This window comes from Rhinichthys klamathensis, unplaced genomic scaffold, assembly GCF_029890125.1.
Source record: "Rhinichthys klamathensis goyatoka isolate OS25496 unplaced genomic scaffold, OSU_Roscu_1.1 h1tg000350l_1, whole genome shotgun sequence".
NCBI lineage: Eukaryota > Metazoa > Chordata > Actinopteri > Cypriniformes > Leuciscidae > Rhinichthys > Rhinichthys klamathensis.
The window spans coordinates 1,051,118-1,077,630 of record NW_026606862.1 but is presented as its reverse complement, the minus strand read 5'-3'; the positions used below and the strand labels follow the sequence as shown (position 1 = coordinate 1,077,630).

General features: G+C 43.5%; 1 protein-coding gene across 1 annotated transcript; it reads right to left on the bottom strand.

Annotated features, from left to right (window-relative positions):
* Nucleotides 1-415: 415 nt before the first annotated feature.
* On the bottom strand, nucleotides 416-24,969 carry LOC130068951 (NACHT, LRR and PYD domains-containing protein 3-like). Its single transcript, XM_056232609.1, has 7 exons — nucleotides 24,835-24,969; nucleotides 24,339-24,465; nucleotides 22,304-24,132; nucleotides 22,015-22,188; nucleotides 17,677-17,850; nucleotides 1,205-1,251; nucleotides 416-1,117 (listed from the first exon to the last, which is right to left on the bottom strand). Exons 1-7 carry the CDS (start codon nucleotides 24,885-24,887, stop codon nucleotides 588-590), a joined length of 2,934 nt encoding a protein of 977 aa, XP_056088584.1. The 5' UTR covers nucleotides 24,888-24,969; the 3' UTR covers nucleotides 416-587.
* Nucleotides 24,970-26,513: the final 1,544 nt, after the last annotated feature.

Genomic DNA, 26,513 nt, shown 5'->3' with positions numbered 1-26,513 from the left:
GTAAGTAGATGAACTATCTACTTTAATTGAGCTATATATTTCAGCTTAGTTTAGGTATAATGTTTCTATAGAGGAGGTGGTTGCTTAGCCAAGTTACCACCTACTCTAAAGAAACATTATACAATACATTATAAGATACATTATACGTTACTGTGTGAGCATCTTTATGAAATATTCTGAAGGGTCCTGTAATTCGTTCATATAACCAACATGATAGAAAATCTGACCAATCTCCTTTCTTATTTGCTCTTTTGGAAGTTGTACTCCAAAGCTCATTGAAGGGGAACCTTGTTGTGGTAATTGTGACTTTAAATCTTACAACGAGACTTTAAATCTCAGAATTGCAACTACTTCTCATAATTATATCTTACACTGCAAATTTATATTACAATCTGACTTGTTTTTCACAAAGTAACCTCATACATTGTGAATATAGCTCACAATTGCAAATCTATTTCTTATAATTGTGACTATTAATTGGTCACAATTGTGAGAAAATTGCATTGACAAGATATACAATCATAATAACCTTTGAGTTTTTTGCTCTGAGGTGGAAATATGCTTCTGGCGTTCCTCACAGGAGGTTGTTAAATCTGACACAGAGACACTGAAGATTCAGGATAAACCCCAAATCCAGCATAGAGGGGTTCAGTGAATGTGGTGTTGAATGTGTATACGTGTGTGAGTGTGTGTGTGTCAGAGACGCTGTAGAAGGACAGGGTGCCGGCCGACACGTCCACACACACTCCTACTCTATTAGAGCGGGCTGAAGGGCCAGATACGTCAGTGCTGTTATTATTGAACCAGACAGTGTAATTCATATCAGAACAGTACAGACTCCAGGACTTTTCATTGAGTCCAAACCAACAGTCGATCCCACTTTTCCTGCTGATTTCTTTATATGTCACTGCTACATGACCCGAGCCGCTCCATTTAACCTCCCAGTAACAGCGTCCAGTCAGACTCTCTTTGCACAGAATCTGCTCCCGGTGATCAAATCTCTCTGGATGATCAGGGTACGGCTGATGATCTTTGGCATGCGTCACCGTTCTGTTCTCCTCAGACAGGATGAGTTGAGTGTGTGCTGTGTTTGGATCCAGTGTGAGATCACAAGCATCTGAACACATAAAAAAAAATCAGAAGAACTACGACATCATTAAATATGGAGAGGTGTGTGTGTTTGTGTGTGCAAGAGAAGACTTACATTTTCTCAGTCCTGGTTTGTTTCTGAAATGTCCTCCATGGTCCAAGCTATACATTGACAAAACATACACAAACAAAAATGATTTGTAATGAGAAAAGATTGTTAAATTAGGAGTATGCTAATCTTAACGGGATAGTTCAACCAACAATGAAAATTCTTTGACCATTTACACCATTTACTTTTTAATGAAGCCTGAGAGATTTCTGTCCCTCCATTGAAAGTGCAACAAAACTTTTCAAGATCCAGAAAGGACATAAAAGCATTGTAAAAGTAATTCATATCAGTCAACCAGTTTGAGTCAAGTCAAGTCACCCTCATTTATATAGCGCTTTTAACAATATAGATTGTTTCAAAGCAGCTTTACAGTGATAATAGGAAATTAAAGTAACAGAGATTGTTTTTTCTTTACAGCAGCTCTAGAATAAAGTTATTGTCCAGTTTTTTTTTGTTTGTTTGTTTTTTAGAAAACAAAGTCTTCTGAAAATACACAATCACTTCATAGGATGACACATTTAATTTAGTGAAGTGAAGGCCAAATATGGCAACCTATACTCAGAGTTTGTCCTCTGCATTTAACCCTTCCAAGTTAGTGCACACACATAAGGAGATCAATAGGATGGGGACATAGAAGTGTAGAAATCAAGAGGTCGCCAATTAGCTTGTTAAATTCCGATACAAAAATATTTTGCAAAGTTCTAGCTAAGAGGTTAGTGTTACGTAACGTGATAGGATTCACAAGAAGGATCAGAAAACAGGATATTTTAATTATAAGAAACCAGGAACAAAAACACACTATACATCAACGAGAATGGACGAAGAATGAGGGAGAACACGGTATAAATACAAGGGCAAACAAAGGAACATTAACAGGACACAGGTGAATGAAACGATGATGAATGAGGAGCGGGAAAACTAGGTCACAGGACTGAACCAAAAACCCAAAGAAGGGGGAAACACAAAACCTACATGTAATAGAACGCCCCCTCCCAAAAGGCGCGTCCTCATGCCGTATTACATCAAAAGGGGTGGGAGGGCGGCCATGGCGGAGACTACCCTTTAGGCGGCCATGGCGGAGAGGACCCTTTAGGCGGCCATGGCGGAGGGGACCGTTTGGGCGGCCGTGGCGGAGATGACCATTCGGGTGGCCACGGCGGAGAGGACCCTTTGGGCGGCCGTGGCAAAGACGACCTTCTGGGCGGCCACGGCGGAGACGTATAGCACCCCCCCCAAATTTTCTTGGGTGGAACTATGGACTCAGGGACAGGCTCAGGGACAGGTTCAGGGACTGGCTCAGGGGGCGTGACGGCGGTGGCATGACGTGAACAAACAGTCTCTGGCTCGGCCGGCATGACACAAACAGTCTCCAGCTCGGCCGGCATGACGTGACGCGCAGGCTCGGGAGGGGTGACGTGGAGCGCAGGCATGACGTGAAGATCAGGCTGATCAGGCATGATGTGAAGATCACACTTAACATGAAGATCAGGCTGGACAGGCATGACGTGAAAACCAGGCATGATGTGAAGATCAGGCTGGCCAGGTGTGACGTAAAGATCAGGCTGGACAGGCATGACGTGAAGAGACTCAGCAGTGGTGACCATCTTATAAGAAGGTTCTGGAATGGTGGTCACGGCGGAGCGAGACCCCGGAAAGGTGGTCTCGGTGGAACGGGACCCTGGAAAGGTGGTCTCGACGGGACGAGACTCTGGACGGGTGGTCTCTTTTTCTTGGCTGTTGGAAATGGCCTATTGTAAATTGAGACCCACAATGGAATAGTACCCACTCGATGAAAGCCTCAAAGTTCTCTTCCGGTCCCACACCGGGCAGGCGTGCCTTCGTCTCCGCATTGAGGCCTGTGAGATAAAAGACACTCAATGACAGATTGGAGAAGAAGGTCAGGCACACCAGGGAGAGATATGCTGTGGTGTGGGCCTCGAGAGAGTGCTGGCCTTGCTCCAAAAGGATGAGCTGAACATCGGAATCCGGGATATCCGGGGTACGTTCTTTAGGTCCGTTCTTCTGTTACGTAACGTGATAGGATTCACGAGAACGATCAGGAAACAGGATATTTTAATTATAAGAAACCAGGAACAAAAACACGCTATACATCAACGAGAACGGTCGAAGAATGAGGGAGAACACAGGGTATAAATACAAGGGACAGGACACAGGTGAATGAAATGATGATGAATGAGGAGCTGGAAAACTAGGTCACAGGACTGAACCGAAAACACAAAGAAGGGGGAAACAGAACCTACATGTAACAGTTAGAAGGTATTCTACCAATTTAATAGGAGAGGATCAAAATGGTTTCATACAACACAGGCAAGAATTTCATAATGTTCAAAGAGTCCTAAATATTCTCCTTGAACAGAAGAATGAATGAGATACTGTTCTACTATCATTGGATGCCGAAAAGGCATTTGATAGGGTTGAATGGTCTTATTTGTTTGATTTGTTGTCTAGATTTGGGTTTGGTGAAAGGTATTGCAAGTGGGTTACGTAACTTTATAATAGTCCTACAGCAGAAATGTTGACAAATAATATGGTTTCAAAACCATTTAACATATCAAAAGATACCAACATACCAAGCATTAGACTGCCCGACTAATTACTATTTCTTTCAGCTCTTCTTACTGACAGCGTTAATGCAGGTACGTACATTTGATTTGGTGCTTATGCTTCCAACTCTTGTTTCGTGTGTCTGCTTTAGGTGCGAACTCTTAGCAGTTCTGCAGCAGACATTTTGATGTGCACTATGATTTCAGCGCTACCAAACATTAGTCTGCCCAAATTAATTACTATTTCAGCTCCGTTGCTGCTTTGAGCTGGAACAAATGAGTGGATGAGTTCACGTATTAAGAATATTTCCTATGGCAAACTGATTTAACACTAATGTCATAGTGCCTCAGGCTTTAGGGTGAGCAGAGGGTTTTTCCTATCTCTCTCTGTTTTCTCTTGCCTGATAGTGGTGATTTTTGTCAATGGGACAGCTATTTCACTGTCATCAGCCTCTTTCTGTTCAATTGTTTTGGCGCTTATGCTACCAAGCACTCGCTCATGCGACTGGCTGTTTCTATGAGCTGGCTCTGAGGAGTTCAGCTGCACACATTTATTGTGCAACATAGTGTTTAGCACTTCATGCTACAACACTATTTTGCACGCCTAATTACTCTATTCCTGTCAGCCCAACTGGAAATGCATTGAGCTGAACAATTGTGTGAATAAGTTCATGCATAAGAGTAATTTTTCTTATGGCAAGCTATTTTAGTGCTCACCATGGTCAGCCTCACTTAATGTGATTGGTGAGGCGCTTATGCTACCAACACTCATTTCACATGACTTGCTGCATTTACGTGCTGCAGTATACATCTTCGTGCACTATATGGTTGCCAATTCGTGCTAGCAAACAGTGATTTGCATGACTAATTACTCGGTTCTTGTCAGCCCCGCTGTTGTGTTGAGCTGGAACTTTTGCATGAATATGTTTGCGCTTAAGAGTAACTTCCTATGGCAACGTCTAAGTGTGTTTGCCTCTCTCTCAGCTGTTCTGCCGTTTGTTGCGTTCGGACCAATTGTAATCATTCTCCGCGCCTTAGGTTTCGGGACCTTAAGGCCGTGTGTGCAGGGCCTATGTCGGTATCCAAGCTCCCACCTCTGTGGTTGGACCCCTATAAGCTTCTACAGTGATCACCCATTTCGGAAGAAATGCTGTCACAAGAAATATCCTGGTTTGCTTCCGATTTGGACTTGCGTCACCTAAATCTTTTGTTTGGAGTAAGCAAATTCGAAATGCTGACATTGAAGTCCATCTTGTCTCATTCCAAACTGGAAATTGGTTCATGACCATCGATCTAAGGATGCGTTTGTGGCGAGCAGGACGAGGCAAAGGGCCTGCTCACCACATACGCATCCTTAGATCGATGGTCATGAACCAAAGCGTACCTCCACATCCAGATTGTCAAGAGACACGGGAAGTTCCTCAGGTTCGCTTTTGGAGCAAAGTTTGATAATATTGCATTCTTGGCCCCACGGACGCTCTCCAATGAGTCTCCTTCATATGAGACCATTTCTGTGATGGTTAAAGTTGAGAGGAATTCGTGCTCCTTGTGGGCTCAAGACAGGTTTCTTTTGCTGAGAGCAATTTACGTTCCAGGGGACTTGAAAACTCGACACAGTGCCCCGTGTGGTTCTCCCCGTCTCATCCGATGCCTCTGGGTATAGATGCCTTTGCTCAAATGTGGGATTTGAGACATTATGCATTCCCTGGTGGAGGGGTCCCCTTGGCAGATTCCTATCAGGAGAGATCTGTTGTCTCATCTCCAGGGCAGGATTTGGCATCCTCGAGCCGAAATATGGAGGCTGTGGCCGATCATGGGGAATCGCTAGCGACAGGGGCGTCTGTTCTTACCGCTAATGTTCGGGAGACCATTGATAATGCTTTTGCACCTTCTACTAGACGGCTGTATTTTTCTAAGTGGGAGGTCTCTGGCCTCGTTCAGACTGTCAGTCGAAATCCGATTTTAATGCAAATCTGATTGTAATCCAAGTGTGAACAGTTAAAAATCACATGAAATTTGGTCTTTACAAATCTTTTTCAAGCTACATTCATATGTGGTTTGAAATCCTATTTAAATCGCATTTCTGGAAATCTGTCTCAGTCTGAACAATCTGATCGGATTTTGCGTGGTTTATGTGATTTTCTGAAACCACGTCATACATAAATGTCAGAAGTTTGACATTTATGTATTAAAGAAAAAGTTAATCGAGTAAAAAAAAAAAAAACAGTTAAGGGAGAGTTCCTTGTTGGGCAAGATCTGGCAGTGCTTAGCTTGGCGTGTGTGGTATATCGTTCCCATTGCATCATCGCTATGCAACGTCGAGTCTTAATGAATGGGGTCTACTCAAGATGAGCTTGTTATAAATACTGGAGCACCACAAGGCTGTGTGTTGTCACCTTTGCTGTTTTCAATTTATATAAATGACATGACTGTGCACAGCACCAATGTTAGTTTACTTAAATATGCTGATGACATGGCCTTGGTAGGACTTCTCACAGAAAATAATGCTGCACATTAGGAAGCTTACTTTAGCCAAGTCACTTTACTGCAGAACTGGTGTCAGACTGTTAAACTGGAAATTAACGTGACTAAAACAAAATAACTTATAATACAAACGAAACCAAGAGGGGCTAGTAACATCACCCCTGTTGTACTTAACAGCTGGCCTGTGGAGGTAGTGGAAAAATTTAAGTACTTGGGTCCAATTATTGATCGCACTTTAAGTTTTAATGTTAACTCGGAGAGTATTTTTAAGAGAGCTAACCAGAGAGTGTTTTTAATTAGAAAGTTGAGGAGCTTCAGGGTTAGTCAACACATTCTTGAGATGGCATATAGGGGCCTAGTAGAAAGCATTTTACAGTTTAATATAACAGCTTGGTATGACAACCTGAATGTGAAAGACAAAAACAAGCTTTCTAAAATTGTTAATATTGCAGGGAAGGTGATTGGCAAGTCACAAAGGCAGCTTGGGGATGTATTTGATAGGGCGGTACTCAGGAAGGCCAGACAGATATCAGTAGACACCCAACACCCACTCAACTCAGAGTTTGAGTTGCTCCCATCTGGCCGTAGATTCAGGGTCCCAAGGGCAGGCCGGAACATCTGTAAAAGATCTTTTATTCCCCATGCCATACAGGAACTTAATTCAAACTGAAAGCATTTTTGTGTTTATTGTAGGTCGCTGCGCTGCTTTCCATTTTCTGTTGTATGTTGATGGTGGTATTGTCATACTCTTAATTGTGTGTATTTTTGTAATTTTAACTGTGGTATCTCTGATGCATATTTGTTTGGAGAAGTCGAAGACAAATTTCCACTATGGTGGACAATAAAGTCTAATAATAATAATAATAACCAAAGAGTTATTATCAAAGAGAACGTCTCCGGTTACTTGCGTAACCCATATTCTCTGTGTTCGCTGCCAAGCTCTTCTCGCTGCCAAAACGGGCTTCTTCGGTGGAAAATCTGAGGAGCAGATGGTACATTCACTGAATAAGAGTGAGTGATGTGGTGCCGCTGGGGAGGCGCCCGCGCCATCAGCCAATGAATTGGCACGATTCTATATGGGTTCAGACAATCAGCATGCTCAAGGGCGTTCCCATTGCGTTATCGCTATGCAGCGTCTCGTTCGTGGTATTCGGAACATAAATGACGATCATTTTGATCTGAATCTGAGAGCTTTCAATCCCTCCATAGACAGCTACACAACTACCTCTTTGACGTTTCAAAAAGTTTATAAAGAGATCTTAAAACTAATCCATATGAATTGAGCAGTTTAGTCCAAATTTTCTGATGAGACTTGATCACTTTATGTGATGAACAGATTTAATTTAGGCTTTTATTCACATATAAACATTGATCAACAAACATAAAAATAAGCTCTTGAAAAGAACAAACCTCTTGCTGAAGCTCAAACGTGCTGCGTAACACGAGAATGAACCTCATTGGTTCTTGCAGAAGCTCAAACGTGCTGCGTAACACGAGAATGAACCTCATTGGTTCTTGGAGAAGCTCAAACGTGCTGCGTAACATGAGAATGAACTTCATTGGTTCTTGCTGAAGCTCAAACGTGCTGCGTAACACGAGAATGAACCTCATTGGCTCTTGCTGAAGCTCAAACGTGCTGCGTAACACGAGAATGAACCTCATTGGTTCTTGCAGAAGCTCAAACGTGCTGCGTAACACGAGAATGAACCTCATTGGTTCTTGGAGAAGCTCAAACGTGCTGCGTAACATGAGAATGAACTTCATTGGTTCTTGCTGAAGCTCAAACGTGCTGCGTAACACGAGAATGAACCTCATTGGTTCTTGCTGAAGCTCAAACGTGCTGCGTAACATGAGAATGAACTTCACTGGTTCTTGCTGAAGCTCAAACGTGCTGCGTAACACGAGAATGAACCTCATTGGTTCTTGCAGAAGCTCAAACGTGCTGCGTAACACGAGAATGAACCTCATTGGTTCTTGGAGAAGCTCAAACGTGCTGCGTAACATGAGAATGAACTTCATTGGTTCTTGCTGAAGCTCAAACGTGCTGCGTAACACGAGAATGAACCTCATTGGCTCTTGCTGAAGCTCAAACGTGCTGCGTAACACGAGAATGAACCTCATTGGTTCTTGCTGAAGCTCAAACGTGCTGCGTAACACGAGAATGAACCTCATTGGTTCTTGCTGAAGCTCAAACGTGCTGCGTAACACGAGAATGAACCTCATTGCTTCTTGCTGAAGCTCAAACGTGCTGCGTAACACGAGAATGAACCTCGTTGGCTCTTGCAGAAGCTCAAACGTGCTGCGTAACACGAGAATGAACCTCATTGGTTCTTGCTGAAGCTCAAACGTGCTGCGTAACACGAGAATGAACCTCATTGGTTCTTGCTGAAGCTCAAACGTGCTGCGTAACACGAGAATGAACCTCATTGGCTCTTGCTGAAGCTCAAACGTGCTGCGTAACACGAGAATGAACCTCATTGGTTCTTGCTGAAGCTCAAACGTGCTGCGTAACACGAGAATGAACCTCATTGGTTCTTGCTGAAGCTCAAACGTGCTGCGTAACACGAGAATGAACCTCATTGGTTCTTGCTGAAGCTCAAACGTGCTGCGTAACACGAGAATGAACCTCATTGGTTCTTGCTGAAGCTCAAACGTGCTGCGTAACACGAGAATGAACCTCGTTGGCTCTTGCAGAAGCTCAAACGTGCTGCGTAACACGAGAATGAACCTCATTGGTTCTTGCAGAAGCTCAAACGTGCTGCGTAACATGAGAATGAACCTCATTGGTTCTTGCTGAAGCTCAAACGTGCTGCGTAACACGAGAATGAACCTCATTGGTTCTTGCTGAAGCTCAAACGTGCTGCGTAACACGAGAATGAACCTCATTGGTTCTTGCTGAAGCTCAAACGTGCTGCGTAACACGAGAATGAACCTCATTGGTTCTTGCTGAAGCTCAAACGTGCTGCGTAACATGAGAATGAACCTCATTGGTTCTTGCTGAAGCTCAAACGTGCTGCGTAACACGAGAATGAACCTCATTGGTTCTTGCAGAAGCTCAAACGTGCTGCGTAACACAAGAATGAACCTCATTGGTTCTTGCTGAAGCTCAAACGTGCTGCGTAACATGAGAATGAACCTCATTGGTTCTTGCTGAAGCTCAAACGTGCTGCGTAACACGAGAATGAACCTCATTGGTTCTTGCTGAAGCTCAAACGTGCTGCGTAACACGAGAATGAACCTCATTGGCTCTTGCAGAAGCTCAAACGTGCTGCGTAACACGAGAATGAACCTCATTGGCTCTTGTGGAAGCTCAAACGTGCTGCGTAACACGAGAATGAACCTCATTGGCTCTTGTGGAAGCTCAAACGTGCTGCGTAACACGAGAATGAATCTCATTGGTTCTTGCTGAAACTCAAACGTGCTGCGTAACACAAGAATGAACCTCATTGGTTCTTGCTGAAGCTCAAACGTGCTGCGTAACACGAGAATGAACCTCATTGGTTCTTGCTGAAACTCAAACGTGCTGCGTAACACAAGAATGAACCTCATTGGTTCTTGCTGAAACTCAAACGTGCTGCGTAACACAAGAATGAACCTCATTGGTTCTTGCTGAAACTCAAACGTGCTGCGTAACTCTAGAATGAACCTCATTGGCTCTTGTGGAAGCTCAAACGTGCTGCGTAACTCTAGAATGAACCTCATTGGTTCTTGCAGAAGCTCAAACGTGCTGCGTAACACGAGAATGAACCTCATTGGTTCTTGCTGAAACTCAAACGTGCTGCGTAACACGAGAATGAACCTCATTGGTTCTTGCTGAAACTCAAACGTGCTGCGTAACACGAGAATGAACCTCATTGGTTCTTGCTGAAGCTCAAACGTGCTGCGTAACACGAGAATGAACCTCGTTGGTTCTTGCTGAAACTCAAACGTGCTGCGTAACACGAGAATGAACCTCATTGGTTCTTGCTGAAGCTCAAACGTGCTGCGTAACACGAGAATGAACCTCGTTGGCTCTTGCAGAAGCTCAAACGTGCTGCGTAACACGAGAATGAACCTCATTGGTTCTTGCAGAAGCTCAAACGTGCTGCGTAACATGAGAATGAACCTCATTGGTTCTTGCTGAAGCTCAAACGTGCTGCGTAACACGAGAATGAACCTCATTGGTTCTTGCTGAAGCTCAAACGTGCTGCGTAACATGAGAATGAACCTCATTGGTTCTTGCTGAAGCTCAAACGTGCTGCGTAACACGAGAATGAACCTCATTGGTTCTTGCTGAAGCTCAAACGTGCTGCGTAACATGAGAATGAACCTCATTGGTTCTTGCTGAAGCTCAAACGTGCTGCGTAACACGAGAATGAACCTCATTGGTTCTTGCAGAAGCTCAAACGTGCTGCGTAACACGAGAATGAACCTCATTGGTTCTTGCTGAAGCTCAAACGTGCTGCGTAACATGAGAATGAACCTCATTGGTTCTTGCTGAAGCTCAAACGTGCTGCGTAACACGAGAATGAACCTCATTGGTTCTTGCTGAAGCTCAAACGTGCTGCGTAACACGAGAATGAACCTCATTGGCTCTTGCAGAAGCTCAAACGTGCTGCGTAACACGAGAATGAACCTCATTGGCTCTTGTGGAAGCTCAAACGTGCTGCGTAACACGAGAATGAACCTCATTGGCTCTTGTGGAAGCTCAAACGTGCTGCGTAACACGAGAATGAATCTCATTGGTTCTTGCTGAAACTCAAACGTGCTGCTTAACACGAGAATGAACCTCATTGGTTCTTGCTGAAACTCAAACGTGCTGCGTAACACAAGAATGAACCTCATTGGTTCTTGCTGAAACTCAAACGTGCTGCGTAACTCTAGAATGAACCTCATTGGTTCTTGCAGAAGCTCAAACGTGCTGCATAACACGAGAATGAACCTCATTGGTTCTTGCTGAAACTCAAACGTGCTGCGTAACACGAGAATGAACCTCATTGGTTCTTGCTGAAACTCAAACGTGCTGCGTAACACGAGAATGAACCTCATTGGTTCTTGCTGAAGCTCAAACGTGCTGCGTAACACGAGAATGAACCTCATTGGCTCTTGTGGAAGCTCAAACGTGCTGCGTAACTCTAGAATGAACCTCATTGGTTCTTGCAGAAGCTCAAACGTGCTGCATAACACGAGAATGAACCTCATTGGTTCTTGCTGAAACTCAAACGTGCTGCGTAACACGAGAATGAACCTCATTGGTTCTTGCTGAAGCTCAAACGTGCTGCGTAACACGAGAATGAACCTCATTGGTTCTTGCTGAAACTCAAACGTGCTGCGTAACTCTAGAATGAACCTCATTGGTTCTTGCTGAAACTCAAACGTGCTGCGTAACTCTAGAATGAACCTCATTGGTTCTTGCAGAAGCTCAAACGTGCTGCATAACACGAGAATGAACCTCATTGGTTCTTGCTGAAACTCAAACGTGCTGCGTAACACGAGAATGAACCTCATTGGTTCTTGCTGAAACTCAAACGTGCTGCGTAACACGAGAATGAACCTCATTGGTTCTTGCTGAAGCTCAAACGTGCTGCGTAACACGAGAATGAACCTCGTTGGTTCTTGCTGAAACTCAAACGTGCTGCGTAACACGAGAATGAACCTCATTGGTTCTTGCTGAAACTCAAACGTGCTGTGTAACATGAGAATGAACCTCATTGGTTCTTGCTGAAGCTCAAACGTGCTGCGTAACACGAGAATGAACCTCATTGGTTCTTGCTGAAGCTCAAACGTGCTGCGTAACATGAGAATGAACCTCATTGGTTCTTGCTGAAACTCAAACGTGCTGCGTAACACGAGAATGAACCTCATTGGTTCTTGCAGAAGCTCAAACGTGCTGCGTAACACGAGAATGAACCTCATTGGTTCTTGCTGAAGCTCAAACGTGCTGCGTAACATGAGAATGAACCTCATTGGTTCTTGCTGAAGCTCAAACGTGCTGCGTAACACGAGAATGAACCTCATCGGTTCTTGCTGAAGCTCAAACGTGCTGCGTAACATGAGAATGAACCTCATTGGTTCTTGCTGAAGCTCAAACGTGCTGCGTAACATGAGAATGAACCTCATTGGTTCTTGCTGAAACTCAAACGTGCTGCGTAACACGAGAATGAACCTCATTGGTTCTTGCTGAAGCTCAAACGTGCTGCGTAACATGAGAATGAACCTCATTGGTTCTTGCTGAAGCTCAAACGTGCTGCGTAACACGAGAATGAACCTCATTGGTTCTTGCTGAAGCTCAAACGTGCTGCGTAACATGAGAATGAACCTCATTGGTTCTTGCAGAAGCTCAAACGTGCTGCGTAACATGAGAATGAACCTCATTGGTTCTTGCAGAAGCTCAAACGTGCTGCGTAACACGAGAATGAACCTCATTGGTTCTTGCTGAAGCTCAAACGTGCTGCGTAACATGAGAATGAACCTCATTGGTTCTTGCTGAAGCTCAAACGTGCTGCGTAACACGAGAATGAACCTCATTGGTTCTTGCTGAAGCTCAAACGTGCTGCGTAACACGAGAATGAACCTCATTGGTTCTTGCTGAAGCTCAAACGTGCTGCGTAACACGAGAATGAACCTCATTGGCTCTTGCAGAAGCTCAAACGTGCTGCGTAACACGAGAATGAACCTCATTGGTTCTTGCAGAAGCTCAAACGTGCTGCGTAACACGAGAATGAACCTCATTGGCTCTTGCTGAAGCTCAAACGTGCTGCGTAACACGAGAATGAACCTCATTGGCTCTTGCTGAAGCTCAAACGTGCTGCGTAACACGAGAATGAACCTCATTGGCTCTTGTGGAAGCTCAAACGTGCTGCGTAACACGAGAATGAACCTCATTGGTTCTCGCAGAAGCTCAAACGTGCTGCGTAACACGAGAATGAACCTCATTGGCTCTCGCAGAAGCTCAAACGTGCTGCGTAACACGAGAATGAACCTCATTGGCTCTTGCTGAAGCTCAAACGTGCTGCGTAACACGAGAATGAATCTCATTGGTTCTTGCTGAAACTCAAACGTGCTGCGTAACACGAGAATGAACCTCATTGGTTCTTGCTGAAACTCAAACGTGCTGCTTAACACGAGAATGAACCTCATTGTTTCTTGCTGAAACTCAAACGTGCTGCGTAACTCTAGAATGAACCTCATTGGTTCTTGCTGAAACTCAAACGTGCTGCGTAACTCTAGAATGAACCTCATTGGCTCTTGTGGAAGCTCAAACGTGCTGCGTAACACGAGAATGAACCTCATTGGTTCTTGCTGAAACTCAAACGTGCTGCGTAACACGAGAATGAACCTCATTGGTTCTTGCTGAAACTCAAACGTGCTGCGTAACACGAGAATGAACCTCATTGGCTCTTGCTGAAGCTCAAACGTGCTGCGTAACACGAGAATGAACCTCATTGGTTCTTGCTGAAACTCAAACGTGCTGCGTAACACGAGAATGAACCTCATTGGTTCTTGCTGAAACTCAAACGTGCTGCGTAACACGAGAATGAACCTCATTGGCTCTTGCAGAAGCTCAAACGTGCTGCGTAACACGAGAATGATCCTCATTGGTTCTCGCTGAAGCTCAAACGTGCTGCGTAACACGAGAATGAACCTCATTGGTTCTTGCTGAAACTCAAACGTGCTGCGTAACACGAGAATGAACCTCATTGGCTCTTGCAGAAGCTCAAACGTGCTGCGTAACACGAGAATGAACCTCATTGGTTCTTGCTGAAACTCAAACGTGCTGCGTAACACGAGAATGAACCTCATTGGTTCTTGCTGAAGCTCAAACGTGCTGCGTAACACGAGAATGAACCTCATTGGCTCTTGCAGAAGCTCAAACGTGCTGCGTAACACGAGAATGAACCTCATTGGTTCTTGCTGAAACTCAAACGTGCTGCGTAACACGAGAATGAACCTCATTGGCTCTTGCAGAAGCTCAAACGTGCTGCGTAACACGAGAATGAACCTCATTGGTTCTTGCTGAAACTCAAACGTGCTGCGTAACACGAGAATGAACCTCATTGGTTCTTGCTGAAACTCAAACGTGCTGCGTAACACGAGAATGAACCTCATTGGTTCTTGCTGAAACTCAAACGTGCTGCGTAACATGAGAATGAACCTCATTGGTTCTTGCTGAAGCTCAAACGTGCTGCGTAACACGAGAATGAACCTCACTGGTTCTTGCTGAAACTCAAACGTGCTGTGTAACATGAGAATGAACCTCATTGGTTCTTGCTGAAGCTCAAACGTGCTGCGTAACACGAGAATGAACCTCATTGGCTCTTGCTGAAACTCAAACGTGCTGTGTAACACGAGAATGAACCTCATTGGTTCTTGCTGAAACTCAAACGTGCTGCGTAACACGAGAATGAACCTCATTGGTTCTTGCAGAAGCTCAAACGTGCTGCGTAACACGAGAATGAACCTCATTGGTTCTTGCTGAAACTCAAACGTGCTGCGTAACACGAGAATGAACCTCATTGGCTCTTGCTGAAGCTCAAACGTGCTGCGTAACACGAGAATGAACCTCATTGGTTCTTGCTGAAACTCAAACGTGCTGCGTAACACGAGAATGAACCTCATTGGTTCTTGCTGAAACTCAAACGTGCTGCGTAACATGAGAATGAACCTCATTGGTTCTTGCTGAAGCTCAAACGTGCTGCGTAACACGAGAATGAACCTCATTGGTTCTTGCTGAAACTCAAACGTGCTGCGTAACATGAGAATGAACCTCATTGGTTCTTGCTGAAGCTCAAACGTGCTGCGTAACACGAGAATGAACCTCATTGGTTCTTGCTGAAGCTCAAACGTGCTGCGTAACATGAGAATGAACCTCATTGGTTCTTGTGGAAGCTCAAACGTGCTGCGTAACACGAGAATGAACCTCATTGGTTCTTGCTGAAGCTCAAACGTGCTGCGTAACACGAGAATGAACCTCATTGGTTCTTGCTGAAACTCAAACGTGCTGCGTAACATGAGAATGAACCTCATTGGTTCTTGCTGAAGCTCAAACGTGCTGCGTAACACGAGAATGAACCTCATTGGTTCTTGCTGAAACTCAAACGTGCTGCGTAACACGAGAATGAACCTCATTGGTTCTTGCTGAAGCTCAAACGTGCTGCGTAACATGAGAATGAACCTCATTGGTTCTTGTGGAAGCTCAAACGTGCTGCGTAACACGAGAATGAACCTCATTGGTTCTTGCTGAAGCTCAAACGTGCTGCGTAACACGAGAATGAACCTCATTGGTTCTTGGAGAAGCTCAAACGTGCTGCGTAACACGAGAATGAACCTCATTGGTTCTTGGAGAAGCTCAAACGTGCTGCGTAACACGAGAATGAACCTCATTGGTTCTTGCTGAAGCTCAAACGTGCTGCGTAACACGAGAATGAACCTCATTGGTTCTTGCTGAAGCTGAAACGTGCTGCGTAACACGAGAATGAACCTCATTGGTTCTTGCTGAAGCTGAAACGTGCTGCTTAACACGAGAATGAACCTCATTGGTTCTTGCTGAAACTCAAACGTGCTGCGTAACACGAGAATGAACTTCATTGGTTCTTGCTGAAACTCAAACGTGCTGCGTAACACGAGAATGAACCTCATTGGTTCTTGCTGAAGCTCAAACGTGCTGCGTAACACGAGAATGAACCTCATTGGTTCTTGCTGAAGCTCAAACGTGCTGCGTAACACGAGAATGAACCTCATTGGTTCTTGCTGAAACTCAAACGTGCTGCGTAACACGAGAATGAACCTCATTGGTTCTTGCTGAAGCTCAAACGTGCTGCGTAACACGAGAATGAACCTCATTGATTCTTGCTGAAGCTCAAACGTGCTGCGTAACACGAGAATGAACCTCATTGGTTCTTGCTGAAACTCAAACGTGCTGCGTAACACGAGAATGAACCTCATTGGTTCTTGCTGAAGCTCAAACGTGCTGCGTAACACGAGAATGAACCTCATTGGCTCTTGCTGAAGCTCAAACGTGCTGCGTAACACGAGAATGAACCTCATTGGTTCTTGCTGAAGCTCAAACGTGCTGCGTAACACGAGAATGAACCTCATTGGTTCTTGCTGAAGCTCAAACGTGCTGCGTAACACGAGAATGAACCTCATTGGTTCTTGCTGAAGCTCAAACGTGCTGCGTAACACGAGAATGAACCTCATTGGTTCTTGCTGAAGCTCAAACGTGCTGCGTAACACGAGAATGAACCTCATTGGCTCTTGCTGAAGCTCAAACGTGCTGCGTAACACGAGAATGAACCTCATTGGTTCTTGCTGAAGCTCAAACGTGCTGCGTAACACGAGAATGAACCTCATTGGTTCTTGCTGAAGCTCAAACGTGCTGCGTAACACGAGAATGAACCTCATTGGCTCTTGCTGAAGCTCAAACGTGCTGCGTAACACGAGAATGAACCTCATTGGCTCTTGCTGAAGCTCAAACGTGCTGCGTAACACGAGAATGAACCTCATTGGCTCTTGCTGAAGCTCAAACGTGCTGCGTAACACGAGAATGAACCTCATTGGCTCTTGCTGAAGCTCAAACGTGCTGCGTAACACGAGAATGAACCTCATTGGCTCTTGCTGAAGCTCAAACGTGCTGCGTAACACGAGAATGAACCTCATTGGTTCTTGCTGAAGCTCAAACGTGCTGCGTAACACGAGAATGAACCTCATTGGTTCTTGCTGAAACTCAAACATGCTGCGTAACACGAGAATGAACCTCATTGGTTCTTGCCGAAGCTCAAACGTGCTGCGTAACACAAGAATGAACCTCATTGGCTCTTGCTGAAGCTCAAACGTGCTGCGTAACACGAGAATGAACCTCATTGGTTCTTGCTGAAGCTCAAACGTGCTGCGTAACACGAGAATGAACCTCATTGGTTCTTGCTGAAGCTCAAACGTGCTGCGTAACACGAGAATGAACCTCACTGTTTCTTGCTGAAGCTCAAACAAAATCAAAAATTAGTTTTGTCTTACGGGTAGAAAACAAAGTAAAAAACAAAATATGGGTAATCTTCTTTCTCAATACTCCACTTCTGTGGCAACATCCAGTCGGTGAAGGTTACTCATTCTCATTGGCTAATCATGGGTATCACGTCAGAGGCAGCCTGATCAAGAGTAGTAAATGTCAAACATGTTTAATATTTACGATTTGGGTTTGTGCAGGCTCCAATGCGATCTGGGGCAGTAAAAAAATCATAATGACGCCACACAATCGAGGATTGTTTGGACAAAGAAAAAGAAGCCTTGAATCGTGCCACACTCCCCAGAACGTTGGGGTTGCAAATCGGGCCCTAAATCTGGCTTAAAATCTTAAAGTGTATGGCCCGACTTAGGTGACCTCAATCAAATACAGACATTAATTAATGCTAGACTGTATTTATTAATAAATACAGTCATTAATGCTAAACATACCTGAGTATCTTCAGTGAGCAGTTTGTATCATTGAGTTTGTCGTTGAGTAGCTGAACTCCTGATTGTCCTGGGTGATTGTAGCTCAGATCCAGCTCTCTCAGGTGTGAGGGGTTTGAACTCAGAGCTGAAGACACAAAACCACAGCCTTCCTCTGTCACCATACAGCCTGACAACCTAAAACACACAAAACAGTCTAAGTAAGGAAAACTACACATTTATACCTATAAATGTTTCTAAACCTACAAAAATGCCCTAATTACAAAAATTGTATTTATCTATGTTTCAGAATTTTTCTCTTTACACAGTAAATTCCCCAGTACTAAATTAACACTGCTCAGTGTTCTTATGTGTCCACACTAAAGAGTGTTCAAATAAAACTGAAGAAGTGTTGAAGTTAATGAGATAGTTTAGTAACTAATTAAGTGATGTTTGAGCATTAGTGATGAACACCTGCTGTTAACAAGCAGAATCACTGAAGGAAAGAGAAACACAAGAACTACAACTGACTATAACGACTACAAAGGAAGGCAAAAACACAAATGACCAGATGATGTTGGTTATTTATTGATGCTGATTAATGTTTCATCATTATAAAGTGAACTGATTCACAAATCTCATCACCAAAAGAAAGTGGCTTATTGCGATTTAATAGAATTACATTTTTCACTATCATCACTGTTTTACTACATGTCAGATATTATGAATTTTTACTTTTAAATGCATTGTGCATAATGAAAATGTAGACACACACAGACATCAAGAATCAACATTTGAATCTCAATAACGGTGACATGCTGCATTTATTCTATGATGGCTCCCAGCATGCATTGCAGCATGTCATCCTTATTGAGATTCATATGCTGATTCTTCATGGGCTTCATTAGGAAAAATTATAGGATCTAAGCAAAAGTCAGTCGCTCAATTATATCAAATTGCTGTTCAGAGAAAAGACCAATTTAATCAAACATGCGGCTCAATGCAGCGCCAGGCGCGACGCAAGTGTTTTCTGCTAGTTTCAATCTGACACAGTTATCATTTTCACGTTGCGCCACATTTGCACCCATTTGTGCACCCTTGGATGTGGTGGTCTGAAAATGAGGTGAGTTCAGGCACAATGCAGGCGCATTTTGAGGCAACTGAAATAGACTGCGCCATTGACTGCCATGTAAATAGCGAATCCGCCATGGCGCGAACACAACTGGCTTTTAAAGGGAATGGGACTCTGATTGGTTTATTGCACTTTATTCCCAAAACACACTCATTACTTATTAAGAGAATAGGGATGACCCTTTTAGACCATGCGGTGGGTCCGCCGAACAATTTACCCATCGTTAAACTAGCAAACATAGATTTGGGCACGCCCTAAGTGCACGTGCCGTGCGCTTTAGACCATGCGTTTAGATCGTTAAAATAGGGCCCGATGTCTGTGTGTGTCCACCTGATGCAATATTTCTCATAAAAAATAATAAAGTAAAATAAAAATATGTTTTTAATTAATAAAAATTATAATGTGATATAAATAACACACCACCAATATAATCAGAGATTAGACTGTTGATCAGTGAGTCAGGTTACTATAAGATGATTAAATCTTATAATTAGCCAACATCATCTGTTTTGCCATAACAAATGAATCTTATAACCATAGTTAAAGCAGCCAGAGAAGAACTAATGTTAAAAAGTCAAGTCACGTCAGTCCTGCCGAGCCTTAGTTTCTTCACGTTAGTCCTGCCAAGCCAGAGGCTGTTCATGTCATGCCTCCCGAGCCAGAGACTGTTCACGTCATGCCTGTGTCTTCGGACAAGATGGTCGCTGCACCTGAGTCAGTTCAGGGTGATATAGCGCTCATGATAGCCGCCACAGCTAGTTTGAGTGTGTGTGGGCGGCACACACATCAGCTCCAGCCCACGAGCTCTTGCCCAAGTTGGCTGCCACCCCTGAGAGTTTGTTTCAAGCCAAGATGGCTGCCGCCACGCCTGAGAGTTTGTCTCCGGCCAAGATGGCCGCTGCCACGCCAGAGAGTTCGCCTCAGGCCAAGATGGCCAGCGCCACGCCTGAGAGTTCATCTCTGGCCAAGATGGCCGCTGCCACGCCTGAGAGTTTGGGTGTTTCTCAAAACCAAGAATGCAAAGAACGGACTTGTGTTCTTGGGGAGAACGCTCTTGCTAGTTGTTCTTGGAAGAATAAACTCACAAGGTGACGAGCACACAGAACGCTGCTGACAGTTTGAGACGATGTGTTCTTGCTGGTATTGCGCAATAATTCCCCCGCACAGACACCGTCTGCAGTACCCAAACATAACGAGAATTGTTGACGATAACAGCCAGGCTGCAATGGTCTCTTGACTGTGGGGAAAAACGAGTCTGTGAGCAAACTGGCCGGTTGGCTCGATAGCTAACGTTACACCCGCAGGCGCTTATGGAGATTCTCACTTCCGAAAACGTTTGAGCACATTTTCGATTAGCCATACATTTTCGTAAAATGCCAATATTTGAAATCTACACAGTTGATTTCTCGCATCAAATGTTCTCAGAAGTGAATTTAGTGATGAAATAGTGTACGTAATTGTAGAAAAACAAAATACTGTATTGACCTGCCTCTCCTTCCTCGAATGCCGAATTGAATGCTGGGATATTTCTGCCGTCAAGTTCACACAAGTTACCAGCCGATGCATCCTCTGTAAAATGGGCGTGTCAAGAACACATCCGGGATTTTTAACTGTTCTTGCCAAAATGCAAAGTTGTGTATTGGGACAGTACTTGGGCCACAAAAGATGACGTTTCACAAGAACACAAGGACACAAGTACAGACAAGAACACAGATTGAGAAAGGCCCTTTGTCTCCGGCCGAGATGGCCGCCGCCACGCCAGAGAGTTCGCCTCCGGCCAAGATGGCCGACGCCAGGCCACCTGTTCCTGAGTCTGAGCCTGTTCCCGTTCCAGAGTCATTCGTCAATTACTTTTTACGTGCGCTACAAAATGATGTCACTGAACATGTAGCAAGAACAAATATAAACCAAAGAAATATGTTCTAAACAGTAAATGACTAATTAGCAAAAATAATTATTATACCACATTTACATAATACAAATTTGAAAATATAAATTCAGAAATATGAAATATGGCTCTTACACTAATGCTCAATCACAATTTATTTAATCACTTAATTACCTCTTTAATGGGGTTATTATGCAAAATTCACTTTTATAAGGTGTTTGAATACAGATGTGTGACCAGAGTGTGTGTAAACAACCAGCCTATAATGGTAAAAATCCAGATCCTATATAAAGGCCAAATTCATTATTAATCTCTCAGAACAAGCTGTTTCAAATTTCCCCCTACTCCTACGTAAGAGTACGGAAACCCAGCATTAGATCCCGCCCTGAATGAGAAGCAGCAGTCTGACATTATAAACATAAACTAAACGATACCTGCTCTATCTCCATGCAGCATATATTTTCTGGCTCTGTGGGCATCCTAATGCAGTTCCCACACAAGCACCTATACAACAGTTTTTCTAGATTAACATGACAGTACAGGTTAGTCTATGAGATGAATCAACGTAACTCCACAACAACTAAGTTACATAAATGTATCCACTAACCATTCAGATACGTCCATGTACGGTCTAAAATTTGCAGCCTCTTCCTGAGTCTCTCTATTTGTTTCTGACTCCAGTTCAAACATGCAAGGCTGCACTCCGCTACTGAGTATTATTGACATTTTGCCTTAGAGAAATTCAGCTGTTATGTTGTTCCAGTATCCAAAGCACATGTAAAGGATCTGCCGTCTTCTGAACGGGGACAGAGCAGCAGCTCATTTGCATTTTAAAGGGACACAAAAAAACTGAGCGTTTTCCCTCACACCCAAAAAGGGGCAACTTTGACAAGCTATAATAAAAAATCTGGGTAGTATATTGAGCTGAAACTTCACAGACACATTTTGAGGACATCAGAGATTTATATTACATCATGTGAAAATGGGCATAATAGGTCACCCTTAACATTCTGAAGGGCTGTTTACACTACACTGATTTCAAATAAAAACTGAAAACTTGTATGCGTTTTGGCCGTTCATTTACACAACAACAGCGTTCTGGGAACCTAAAAACATACCGTTTGATTATATGATTATTTGTAGCCTTCAATCTAAAAGCTTTTAACTTAATAATAAACAGAACCTTAAATGGAACTGCTGAAATGTCCGTAATCAGTGTGCTAAAATTCATTCATTTCTATGCTTGAATCCCTAAAAATGAATCACTATTAGTGCTAAATATTACACCTATATTATACAAAGTACTAAGCAACTTAGATATCAAAGATCAAATTTTGCACACCTCAGTATCTCTAGCTGACAGGTTGGATTCTTCAATTCTTCCGAGAGCAGCTTCACTCCTGAATCCTGCAGGTCATTGTTACTCAGATCCAGCTCTCTCAGGACAGAGTTTGAGGATTGTAGAGCTGATAACAAACTCTTACAACACTGAGTAGTAAAATTACAACCAACAAAGCTAAAGGACAGAAAAACACATCCTTAACCTCATTCTTCAACTATTTCAATATTATCGGCTTCATTCTTGTAAAAGACATTCAAATGAAATTATTAAGACATGATTAAACACTCACTGTGCTTTCTTGCAGTTGCTCACAGCTGCTATCAGTCTTCTTCTACCCTCATCTGATGTGTTGTATTTCTTGAGGTCCAGCTCATCCAGCACCTCCTCTGACATCTGAAGCATGTAGGAGATTGTTGAGCAGTGAGCAGGAGAGAGTTTCTTCTCTGAGTGTTTGTCTGATTTCACAAACTCCTGAATCTCTCTGGACAGAGTCTGATCTTTCACTTCCAGCAGACAGAGGAACAGATTGATGGATCTTTCAGTGGAGAGTTCATATCCATCATTGATCTTCTCTTTAATGTACTGTGTGGTTCTCCTGATGCTCCCTGAGCTGTTCTCTGTGTGTGTCAGTAGATCCTGTAAGAGTCTCTGATTGGACTCCAGTGAGATGCCCAGCAGGAACCGCAGGAACAGATCCAGATGTCCCTTCTCACTCTCAAGAGCTTTATTTACTGCATCTCTATGCAGATTACGCATCACATCACAGAACTGCAATGTGTCAAAGTTTTTGATTACATAATGATAAAATGCATAGAAAGCAGCGAGAAACTCTTGAATGCTCAGATGAATGAAGCTGTAGACTTTCTTCCGATGAATCACAGATTCCTCCTTAAAGATCTCAGTGCAAATCCCAGAATACACTGAGGCGTCAGTGACGTCTATGCCGCTCTCTCTCAGGTCCTCCTCATAGAACATCACATTGCCCTTCATCAGCTGTTTGAAAGCCACTTCAGCAAGTTTCACAATCACTTCTCTGTTGGACTGCAGGGGTTTCTCTGGATCTCTCTCTTCATACTTCTGATTCTTTGTGTTGATCTGAATCAGTAGGAAGTGGATGTACATTTCAGTCAGAGTTTGAGGGATTTCTGCACTCAGATCTTCTTCCAGGAGCTTCTGAAGCACAGTGGAGGAGATCCAGCAGAAGACGGGTATGTGGCACATGATGTGGAGGCTTCTTGCTCTTCTGATGTGTGAGATGATTCTGCTGGCTTGATGCTCGTCACTGATTCTCTTCCTGAAATATTCCTCCTTCTGAGGCTCATTGAATCCCTGAATCTCTGTCAAACGGTTGATGTATTTTAAGGGGATCTGATTGGCTGCTGCTGGTCTGGAGGTGATCCAGATGAGAGCCGAGGGAAGCAGATCTCCTTTCATAAGGTTTGACATCAACACACCCACTGATGAAGTCTCAGTCACATCAGAGACTTTCTGAGTGTCTGAAAACATCAGTGTGATTCTGCTTTCATCCAGACCATCAAAGATCAACACAACTTTACACTCCTCATACATCTTTGAGTCCAGATCTTGAAGTTCAGGATGAAAGTCCAGCAGAAGTCTATGAAGACTGTACTGATGATCTCGGATCAAGTTCAGCTCTCGAAATGGAAGCACAAACATGAAATCTACATCCTGATTTGCTTTTCCCTCGGCCCAGTCCAGAATGAACTTCTGCACAGAGACGGTTTTCCCGATTCCAGCGATGCCTTTAGTAAGAACAGTCTTGATTTGGTCTTCCTCCTGGTGTCCTGGTTCAGGTGAAGCTTTAAAGATGTCATTGCAGTAGATTGGAGTGTCTTGTGAGTGTTGTGTTCTGGCTGTTTTCTCCATCTGTAAAACCTCATGTTCTTCATTCACTCCTTCTCTCTCTCCTTCTATGATGTAGAGCTGCGTGTAGATTCTGTTCAGGAGGGTTTGATTCCCCTGTAGTTTCATTCCGTCAAATAAACTCTCATACTTGTTCTTCATGCTGGTTTTGTGCTGGTCTTTGACTCTCTGCTGGTCTCCAGTCTCCAGTGTGTGTGTCTGTAGGACTGCTTTAGATTTGTCCAGCTTATATATCTCTCCCCTGCTGAAATTAAGAAACAGCAACAAAAAGAAAATAACAGCCATTGAAATGACCCTTGGAGACCATCAGAAATATATTGATTACCAGATAACACTTTGCTACCCCTGTGCAGTGCATATGCTGCGTATGTTTACTGAATTTCTGAAATCATTATTTATCTGTGATGCACTACAGTATATTAGCAAGTAAAAGAATATACTAACGTAGAGTCCGAGGACACCGGTCCATCACTGAATTCAGGTGGTAGCCTCATGGATATGCTACTCTTTACAGACACACCGCTGGGTTCTGGAGACTCTACTATCTGTCTCTGCCTCCTGCTGATACTGACAAAAGACAAACAAAACAGCATTTTAAACTTATCTTTTGTTTGTCAATATCCTGTCTCAAGCCATGGCCCATGTCTATAGCTTGAATGCACCCTTGATTTACATCTATTCATGTAGAAGAGATTTATCTAAAGCGATTTACTAATAAGGAATACAACAAGTATCAATGACATGAGAAGTGCTGTAATATGTTCAGGAATGAAACGAATGGGACAAATAGTAAACACAAAGAGAATATGAGAGGTTCTGGAAAGTGATGCCGTGTCTCTCTGTGATGGTACCATAAGGTGCCACTCATTCAAGTTTCTGAAATGCACTTTAAGTCACTTTGGATAAAAGCCTCTCTCAAATGCAAAAATGTCTTACCTGGGGTCAGAATTCATTGTTGTATCACTGAATGCAGAGGGCAGATTCTTCATGGGTTAATTGAAACTCAATTCAGGAAATGAAGAACTCATTTTAGAGGCTGTGTCTTCATCTTCTATCTTTTCATAGAGAATTATTTTGGAGTGTCCTCTTTTCTAAAAAAAATTGTGTTGAGAGAATAATTGATCAATTTTGTGGAAACAAAGAAAAAAGATACATTAAATAGACATCATAGAGACATAAAAACAGAGAAATGTGTTGTTCCATGAGGGTGAATAAATGCTGACAGAAATTGTACTTTTGGATTAACTATTCCTTTAAGTATTACACTGCAGTGCAGCTACATTAAATATAGGGGAGACCAGGACACAGCCTGCCACAGCCCCAAGCACTCCAAGCTGCAGACAAAGCGTCCCTGAGACGGGCAACCCAGAGAGAGAGTGAGCTGCTCTGTGAAGGCACCGCTCCTTCCCCTAGTGGACCCAAAACCTTAGCAAAAGAGCGTGATGTGATTTGATCCTCACGTGCGTTTGCAGTCAAGATTGGTTTGCAGTGATCGACCTAAAGCATGCATACTTTCATGTCTTGACCGTTCCTGCGCTTTGCATTCGAGGGTCGAACATATCAGTAAAAAGTTCTCGCCTATGGCTTGTCCCTGTCCCCCGCATCTTTATGAAGGTCGTGGAGGCGGACATTGTTCCCCTGAGAGAACGTGGTGTTTGCATCCTCAACTATTTCAACGACTGGCTCTTACTGGCCCAGTCGCGAGATCAGTTATGCGAACACATGGACATGGTGCTCTCCCACTTCAGCCGTCTGGGGCTTATGGTCAACTGGGAAAAGAGCAAACTCTCCCCCATGCAGAGAATCTCTTTTCTCGGTATGGAGTTGGACTCGGTCGCCATGATTGTGCATCTCACGGACGAACGCAACAAAAGTGCTGAACAAAACACAAGATAAAGAGACAAGGGCAAACAACACATTCATGACAGAAGCTCACAATGAAAAAAAAATGAAAAAAATAAAGGTTTTAAGAGAAGTTTTAAAAACAGTTAAAGACTGTGCCGATCTGATGTAAACCGGAAGGCTGTTCCAGAGCCTAGGGCCGGCAATAGCAAAGGCTCCATCTCCTCTATGCTGTAATTGTGATCTGGGGACAGATAAAAGTCTCTTATCACCAGACCTCAGATTTCGTGTGGGATTAGTATGGACAGAGTAGCTCGGACAAATAACTCGGTGCCAGATTATTTAAGGATTTAAAAACAAAGAGAAGAATTTTAAACTCAATTCTAAAATGCACAGGTAGCCAATGCAGCGATTTCAAAATTGGAGAAACGTGATCAAATTTACGTTTTCTTTCACGAGTTCACACTTACATCAATTAAACAGAGTAAAGATTATGCGTATTTGCCGTGCTGTCCGGGGGGAGGGCTCCGAGCTCGGAATTTTGCCCGAACCCAGAGTACTCCCCCCGTTGTTGTAAGAGTATTAGGACTATAAGTGAGGAGATGGGGTGGTGGAGGGATGCTGTTAAACTGTCAATGAACGGAGGTAAGTTTGCTGTATATATACACAGCGCTTAACTCGTTGATTAAGCACCACTCGTGTCTAATTAGGTTTAATTATCTGAACGTGCTCCTCCCGAACTTTGTTAATAAAACATCATTTTGTGGAACTTT

Coding starts and splice junctions, on each gene's coding strand:
- LOC130068951 (XM_056232609.1), bottom strand. CDS start 24,887: ATGAAGAATCTGCCCTCTGCATTCAGTGATACAACAATGAATTCTGAC. Junction 24,466..24,834: donor ACAATGAATTCTGACCCCAG/GTAAGACATTTT, acceptor GTCTTTTGTCAG/TATCAGCAGGAGGCAGAGAC. Junction 24,133..24,338: donor TGTCCTCGGACTCTACGTTA/GTATATTCTTTT, acceptor AGCAGGGGAGAG/ATATATAAGCTGGACAAATC.